We start from the raw sequence: 9,231 nt of genomic DNA, 5'->3' as shown, positions 1-9,231 counted from the left end.
TGACTATCCAGTCTGTAGCAGCAATCTCGTGGGCCAGATACCTTCGTTCTATCAGGTGAAAAATGTTTACATAATTTACCCGGACTATCCCCAGCGTGCGGATGAATAGTCGCAAAAACGCCCACTGTGTAGACACGGGTCTTAGCACCAACTTTGGTGCATGAACTTATCATGCGCAGACTGTACGCATCCATGAGTAATAAAATAACCAAAGGTCAAGATTACTGAAAATGGTTGTTCGGAATGCCACTCTAGTTCCAACCGAGCACCCCACAACCATGGCTGACGGCCGATAAGTGAGAATCAGAACCACGGTTTCCTCTGGATGCTACTTGGTCTTCCACTCGTCTCATATAAAACTTTGTCAAAGAACAAACACCTATCCCACGGACAATTACAACTTTTCATGACCAAAAAATTTCAACAAGAACGATCAAAACCCGAATGTTTCCACACAGAGACTACACTCTCCATAATAGAAACTCGAATGAAAATGGCGGTATGAGCCTGCGCCTGATCTATTTAAAACATGAAATGTTTACAACATCGTTGGTAGGATATATCAGTGAGGCAGTGGTGGAGGCTCATTGAGGCATCGAAGGGTAACCAGGAGCTGAAGCTGCTTGCACCTGCTGGGAGGCCCCATAAACACCGGTGGATTGGTTTGGACTACCACCTAGTTGTTGCTGCCATGCCTGTCTTTGTTGCCATTGTTGCCACTGTTGATTGTACTCATACTGAAAACAGGGTGAGGAGGTTAAATCGAGTGTTATAATGTTTGCGGTGGAAAACTAATTGAGAAACATGAACAATCGAAGGGTGAAAGGCTGCCCAAGACAATGCGGTAGTTCCCAGGGCGAAGAAACAGCTGATCTATGGTAGCTCAGACATGTGGAGTAACGCCCAAGGGGCAAGAGCGCGGTGATTGTAGGCAGAGCATCCTGGCCACAACGAACCAACGACTCTGTTCTCGACGGTGGAAACGCCTGGTCAAAGCAGTGGGTAATTTCACGCTAATGAAAAGGGACAAATCTAGGCACATAGGTGCCCTGTGCTTCTAGTTGTATTGTGATTAGCAAAGAAACTTTGCAAAATGATAGCCGATCTAAAAGTGCCGGTAGAACACAAAATGACAAAAAAGCCCGCTCTTCTCCCTCACTCAAATGAAATTCAGGAACTACAGGTAACTGACGAGAAGAGCATAAATTAAGGGTGAGCGACAATGTATACGCCCTCACAAAATTGATTTACCTGTTCGTGTGTGGCAGGTTGTCCTTGGACAGAGATCATTGAAGGTGCCACCCCATGCTGCTGTTGCATCATAGCAATAGAGGTGACCTGTGCAGCCTGTTGTTGTTGTTGTTGCCCCTGCCGCACTATCGAGTCCGCGTAGTCGTGCATGCCTTGGCGCCGATAATACTCAGCCCATGCAGCGCTGTAGTCTGGTTGCCCGGCGTATGGGTTGAAGGCCAGTGCAGACATCCCAGTCCCACCGTTGGTATTGTTCATGCCTCCAGAATCTGAAAACGAGGCTGGGTTGTAGTGATACTGTAATCGACGAGTGTTGGAAAATGGATCATATATATACTTCGTTGGACAGGACGACGAAGGGTTCAGACTCGCGGTCCAAACATCCGGAAACGGATTAAAACGTCAACTCGAATACTGTGGCGTTGAGCGAGACAAGACTGACAATAAAAAAACATTTTGGAGCTGAAGCCGGATACACCTGGACGGAAGTCTCAAACGACAGTCGGAGGAAACACCGAGTTGTACCTGCGAAATTTTGAGTGCAGTCGTTTAAGCTAATCAGTGTATAGTCAGGAGCTGAGGGCATACCTTTTACATAACTTTGTAGATGAAACAAATACAGAAAAATACAGTGAACGCATCCAGTGGTTGTGTGCCGTACTGGTGACAGGGACGTACAGTGAACCACTCTTCAAAAGATGGATCGCCCAAACAGTTTCGTCAGCTTGTCAGACTTCTCCTCCTGGAATGGAGATTTCCATTCGTGCTTGTGGAAATGCGTCTGCAGATTTTAACGGCCTGTGTTTTGACACCAAATTTATTCAGCTTGTCTTACTGCAACATACTGTTTCTCTGAACAATGACCACACATGGAAAAATGACCTAACTAGTTTAGCTCCGTGCGAGCACTGGTGCAAACCTATTGTGACCACCATTGAAAATCATCGTTCAGTTGTAGCACTCTTTCGGTGCTCAACTGCCATACCACCAGAAGGAAGCGCAAGGGCTGGGATACTGCCGGGTTGCCCAAGTCCTTAAAGAGGAAGTTGAGACACAGAGGTCCGGTTCGAACCACGAACCTTCCGGTCAGTAAATTCGCGCTCTAATCACTTGAGCTATCTTGTCCCCATTTAGGGTTGGTAGACATTCTCAAAAGATATCAATATCAGCCTAAAATCAAGGAAGCCGATTGAAATGCTCCTAATTGGGGAGGCGGAACTTACTTGGGGGTGCCTATCGAGGGGGGCTACGTATTCAGACACTAGTTGATGATAGTAGACTCGCGTGGCACAGGAAGTCAGTCAAATGACAGACCACTTGGAACTTTTCGATAGATTGGTTTTCATAAGCAGGTTATAAAAGCCAGGTCTATTGACAAACCGATATATAAACGGCTAGAGGAAATCATCAATGATGCTGTAGCCGAGTACTTAAGTTGGTCATTCGAAAACAAAACCACGAATCAAGACACCGACCAAAGCTAGACGAGCACACTGAGTTTTTGATATTTTATGCAGTACTCAACAACCAGGTTGTTAAGGAAAAACCGAAGCGTTGTACACTACAAAATGGAACCCTTTTTCAGTTTTTCTATTACGCCACGGACCGGACGTGCGCTAACCTGTTTGACACACTGGTGAATGCAAATGAACATGTCCGTGAGAGAAGTCACCGAATACCACTCAGGATGAACAACCTGACACTATGAATCTGACAATCACTTAAGAAAAGTTTAACTCCGAAAAATGGTTCACTCACCTGGTTGAGAGTAACCACTTTGACCCCAAGGACCGCAGGCAGAACCCACTGCTGTGGGACGACCGAAAATGCTTGCTCGCTCCGAGATCATTCTGTTAGATGATCGTTGTTGAAGAGCCACAACCCAGCGAGTGTGGATTCGCGCCCAAGGAATTTCAAGTATGGGCATTCACCAACAACAGCAAAAGATGCCAATAATAGAAAAATGAGTTTCAGGAATCGGGAAAGTGAATAGGATGAATAGAAAATAGAAAATTGTCATACCTCATTGCTTGGTCGATTTCCTGTCTGTTGCCACGGACATTGAATATCTTTATTGTGGGGTCTGGGGATGGTTCCTTCGATATCTCGACGTGTGCACCACTGACACGACAGATTTCCTTGATCGACTCGCCTCCCTTGCCAATCACTAGACCGGCTTTATCCGCAGGTACCGCATACTGTGTAGTTTCCTGACCATTGTACCCATACATATGTTCGCCGCGCTAAAAGTTAGGAAAAAGATTTTGAAATACCCAAGGTGGACCAATCAACTGTTCCAACCATCCTTTCGGTGCATAGCTGCCATGAAACTCAGAGGCACGAGTACTGAGATGCAGCCAGACTGTCCAAGCCTGGACAGTAGCAACCTGATAACTACGGATTTTCCGATTAGCCGGTCCGCACCTCGAAGGTACCACCGACCTTTCTCTGATTCATGTACGTTTAAAAAAGCATGACTACAATTTTTGGTCCTCTTCGTTTAACACCCAACGCTGCGTCATACACCTATTTCTCATGCTAGTTTATGACATATTCGGGTGAAATAAATCACCACAATACGGGTTATGCGCATCGATTAGCTTTGAATCGATGTTTTCCTAAAGATAACTCACTGCACTTTAATACAATAGTCAAATTCCCTCTCCAACACTAATGCATCGTGTCTAACGGCTGATAGGCGGTTCAAAAAATAGGCAAAACACGCGTGCAGTAGCTGTGTGATGACATAGCATGAACAATAACACCTGCAGTTAACCATGAAAACAACGATCATTAGCATCATTTTCTTAGCCATGAGCACAGGAAGGTGGAATTTCCTGTCACATAACAGAATCGGCCATGTAGATACAGAATGATAGATCATCCAAAGCTGAAGTAACATAAAAAAGGGCCTTAACCCGTAGGAACCACGCGGACGGCTTTCGGAAAACGACCACGATCAAGCCGTTTTATATTTACTGCATATTCAGTCGTGTGCTGATGGGATACAAAACTGATTGCTAGAATTTAGCGAAAACCCAGATCGCATCGAGACAGATCTTCGAGTAAACAAAAACATACTAGTATCTGAGCCAACAGGACTGAATATACTGACCGTGTGCGAAGCAGTAACAGATCGCCGGGAAGCCTGGTGCATTGCAGGATGCCCTTGGCTGTACAGAAGCTGGGAACAGAAACTCCAATGAATCCCAAGCGACGCTGCTGCTCCACAATAGCCCCCATTCTAGGAACCGCAATAAAGTAGTTTTATGTTGACACGAGTTGTCACCGCATGTGCACAGGTTGGCATCATTCTGCTCTATTACAGAGGACTCCATGACCAGCATTGGTCAGAAGCATCGTATTCTGGACATGCTAAAAATTCATTGAAGAATTTCAATACTCCAACCGTAGGACAAGCTTCGGTATGCTTTGCAGCACCAAACTGACGTAGACGCACCTAAAATTGACCGCGTTTGTCATTTAGCAACGCCCCCATGCAGCTTCTATGGGACTTATTTCTGTGCGGAATAAAGAGGTTTCTGGCGGAAAAAGCTGCAGTAAATTCGCTATGTTTGATCACGTCCCATTAGACTTGAATAGAGACAATCACACTCGATGACAGGTGCTATACAGATACTCAACGCAATCGAATATTCTAAAATGTCCCGATGGGCTACCTACCACATGAGGCTTGCATGTTAGTATGAGTATTCGGTTTCGTTCACCTATTTGTCCGCCTCATTTATAGATCATGTAGTGCGAACTGATGTTGCTAGATAAAGTATAATTATTAGCCGTAGTATGCATTCCAAAGTCCATTGTCTTGATTGTCCCAACCTGTCACTGTTCATCCTCCCCCGGGTCACTGCATTTCTTTCTTTAGGTCATTATTTTAAGGTACCAAACCGATGTGCAGTAAAGCGAAACGTGTTCATCTGTATTATTGAGTGCTCGAGCACTTCACTGGGAACGGCTGTTTGTTAGCGTGAAATTGTACGGACTTCGATAGCCGGTTTCACCGGTGGACTGAGCTAAACAGCATGACCGTACTAGCTACAGGTGGTACCAACGGAAGTGTTCGACAAACCCCTTGACAAACATCCGAATTACATGTTGGTTCGCGCCATGAGGATTCAGACGTCGATAAATGAAGTACGCAGCCGGATCCCTGCTGGAATCACAGTGCAAACTACCGAGCACATACCAGTAGATTAACTCCTACATGCACTTTTGGAGAACAGCGAACTGAAATCATGTGATATATAACGCAACTTCTGTCCAAAGAAGCCACCTTCAGAAGTGGCAACATTTTCCTCCAGTGGTGTCCCACTGTGACATGACTAACTATCAAGATTCTAACCACATGGTTACCGCAGTGGAATGGTGGACTTTCCGCTGCAACGAGTGGTTCAAGGCGCTTTTGTACTTCGCCTCGGCTGAAGTAAACGCTCCAGATTGCTGCAAAGTGATAAGCTTGTGTAAACGGCCGCAGCCATCTGAAGTGCTGTAGAGTCGGGTTTCTACGTCACTCAGCTAAACTTCAATAAGAACCAAAAGGATACATCTTATTACAGTAAAGTAAACAGGACCAGGAACTCAAAAAGTGCTGAGTTACCGTGCGTTGATCAAGCTTTGTACCAGCTCAATCATTCTTAATCTGAAACGCAACTGGAATACGCTCCGACGGGTGGTGTTATGTGCGCACCTCGTTTAATTCTATACCAAGCTGATGTAATGAGGGAGCCCGTATTGAGAGGCGCATATTGATGGAATCCCCACGACTGGTGACGAATCGTTTGTAAGCGAGTTGCCAAGCTCCGTAAACATACCAAAGCCATTTGACCAGCCAACATCCGTGCAACCGACATTTCGGTGTACTGCTTCAATCAGTTTCCAATTGCGTCTCAAAAAATAGCTTGTTTCAAACCAGCCCATCTTATAATTTTAGTAATGGACATTTTCTCCAAAAACGACAGAGGCACGAACATTCCAATCGTTAGGAAAGAGGTGGTAGATTACGGAGGGACGACCACATGGGATAGCATACAGGGATAGCCACTGTCAGTCTTATCACATCTAACATAGCAACCAGAGCTACAGAGTAGCGGATGGAATTCGTCGCGTGATCTCACCAATCAAAGTGGAAATTTTATCCGAACCAAGGAAGTCAACTTCTGAGTTTTACTCGTGCCCTGTTCTATGAGTTTCTTGCAGACGAGGACTGCAGATATAAAGCACCGCAGTCCTTCCATGGTTATTGTTCACTCAGTTGCAAGCTTATGCAATGCATCTAAAGCTCGTAGGGTAACGCCCACACCCCTAACGTATCATACAAAACTTCAGGTCAAAGGTGCATAACAGGGACTTTAACTTCCGCTGCTTCTTGAAGGCCACCGACTCATACTGTCTAAGACAGGACCACCGATGGAACTATATGGTACTCCACATCCACTCTCGCAATTCGCCTCATCAAAGAATATCAGGTCGGCTATAGTAGCACACCACAAACACCATATCCATAGTTTTTCGCAAAAGCTAAAAGCCTCACCAAAAGCTGCACAGGCGGTGCTAAATTTACGATCGCAATCCTGCATCACTGGCCACCATCAGGATAGTGCTTAGTTCTGTTCGTGTACCGAACAGAACTAAGCATCTCCACGGCAAGGCAGAAGGGATCGAAGGATGTTATGAAAAGCATGGGTGAACTTCGCCTCCCAAGACCAGGTCCTGTGCTCGGCTGGAGGCATTTGGAAAACAGGGCAGCTAACAAGTGGCAGTTTTGTTCACGCGGTAACCCTTCATCATCTGTCTGATAGAATGGGAAAGTAGGCACCTGTGCCTCATTTTTCTCAATTCTAGTACAGAACATTATTCAACCAGATACACATGGTTGTACAGCACTGGAGCACTGGAACTCTTCGCTGGCGCTGTCAGTGATGATGAAGATAATGAATTCCTCCAATTCTGAGGACTGAGACTAGGTTAACAGGATCAAGTAAACCGTCTCTTCTATCGCCTACATGAGCTCCAGATAAGACAGTGCTGCGTACGGCGCAAACTTAGCCACTGGAAGGTTCGTGGTTCGAAACCAAGCCTTGATTGTCGACTTCTTCTGTCTAGGCTTTGGAAATTTGACAGTATTTCATTTTTCGTGCATACTTCGGGTGACAAAGTAGCTAGCTACCGCAAGGCAAGCTGAACGAATTTTATTACCCCTATAAGTCGGTTTCAAATAAGCCACCAACCAATCTTTCGGCATCACTCCTTCCATTCATCGTTACAGCAGACCAGTTGAAGACTCAGCTACATCCACGGGAAAAAAGACCACATTGAGGAAAAGTAAATAGCAGCTTCTCAATGAATGACCACTCACGTGTCCATTTTGATGTATTTTAAAATTCTTCTGAAGGGATAACCTGCCACCAAACATTCATCAGGTGCTAGCTACGAGCGTCCGGTCCAATTAATGTAGTCAATTTTTGATGTGGGTTTGATGTTTAATCTCAGCCGGATGCAGGACGTGACCGACAAGTGCGAACATGTGGTTACGGGATATCAATCTATTTCAAAACGGTCATGTCATCAAAACTATGTTGCATCGACCCCTTAGGTTTCTGGTGTGCAGTAAAATGGTTAACAGAGGACATGGTAAGAAATACTCTGTATGTATTGGGAGTTAGTCAAAATGACACCATGGGGTTGACCAATAGCGAACAACTCGTATTAAACCAACAATTTGAGTCAGAAAGCACCGTTTTGAAGGGACTTTGCTGGATTGGATCCCAGTCAGATTGGAACAGTCCGGTTAGCCAGTTCTATCAAGCTCAATGCCTCTCGGCATAAAAAGCGGTGCCTGTTCGTAGTCTCGGCTTATGCCCTAACGGATTGCAGTTCTTATTGTAGGAAGGATACTTTCTATCGACAACTATACGGGCTTATTCATCAAAAAAATCACTGAGACTGATCCTGGTAGGCGATATGAATGCACAAGTTGGTCGTCTGAGATCCACGGAATCCCCGCACAGATAACGGAGACCGACTCTCTCAGTTGTGTGCTGACCATAAACTGTTTCTGGCAAGTATGAACCTTCAATATAAACGTCAATATCACATAACCTGGCGGCCACCTACTACAAATCAACCGTGGACCCAGTTGGACCACGTATCCACCAACCACCTGTAGAGAGTCACGGTTCAAGACTGTCATTTCTTCTAGGGCACACCACTTGATTCCGATGGCGCCATGGTGCGTGCATGCTGCTTCACAGTTCGCCTCCATTCATGCCCTCGCAAATTAGCAAAACAAACCAATCCATCACATCCGAAAAACTGCAATAGCTCAACAGTACCGTTCTGAGCTAGCCCAACAACACTCTACAGTAAACCGATACTGTGTTGGCAGTGAGCATGTGGACGAAGTGTGGTAAAGTGGGAAAGGAGCTGTTATCGGGGTTCAGTGCTGTCTGTTAGACCTATCCGATTCGACTACAAGACCACTGGATGTCGACGAGATCGCTATCCATGATTGATGCCAGGAAATCCATACCACCAGGCAACGAGTACGATGGCGCAAGCGAATGCCTGACGCCAATTGGTGAGGAGTCGAAGGAAAGACCGAGAGCTCTGGACGTCGAAAGCTCGGGAGATGGAGAAGGCTGTTGTTATGGGAAAGATCCGTATCCTATATTAATTGATACGATCGACTGGCTCTAGGAAAGCAATGGTCAGCGAAACCGTAAGTGAAAAAGATGGATGGATCATTAATTCACCCAAAAAACTTCGACTGGAAGGATGGGCCAAACACTCTGGAGAACAGTTCAGTCTGGCCACTTGGTGTCCTCCAACAACAGGCCGGCCACATACTCAAATCGACCACATTGCCATCAGTTACCGATGGCGCGGATCCATAACTGACTGCCGGTCGTTTTGGAACACATTTGTGGACTCTGACCACGCGCTCGTCCGGAGTCGCTTCTC

At 45.7% G+C, this 9,231-nt stretch overlaps 1 protein-coding gene across 1 annotated transcript in view; it reads right to left on the bottom strand.

Moving 5' to 3' along the window:
- Window positions 1–389: 389 nt before the first annotated feature.
- The window catches only part of T265_12872 (hypothetical protein), a gene marked incomplete at both ends in the record, with an annotated part of 45,533 nt that continues 36,691 nt past the window's right edge, over window positions 390–9,231 (bottom strand). Inside the window, 4 exons of the mRNA XM_009165974.1 lie at window positions 390–737; window positions 1,252–1,520; window positions 3,010–3,101; window positions 3,274–3,494. Coding sequence (XP_009164238.1) covers window positions 585–737; window positions 1,252–1,520; window positions 3,010–3,101; window positions 3,274–3,494 — 735 coding nt within the window. The remainder of the gene's footprint in view (window positions 738–1,251; window positions 1,521–3,009; window positions 3,102–3,273; window positions 3,495–9,231) is intronic.

The sequence above is a fragment of the Opisthorchis viverrini genome (genome assembly GCF_000715545.1).
Source record: "Opisthorchis viverrini unplaced genomic scaffold opera_v5_20, whole genome shotgun sequence".
Lineage (NCBI taxonomy): Eukaryota > Metazoa > Platyhelminthes > Trematoda > Opisthorchiida > Opisthorchiidae > Opisthorchis > Opisthorchis viverrini.
Note: the sequence above shows the minus strand (reverse complement) of the source record. Positions and strands in the feature narration are given on the sequence as shown.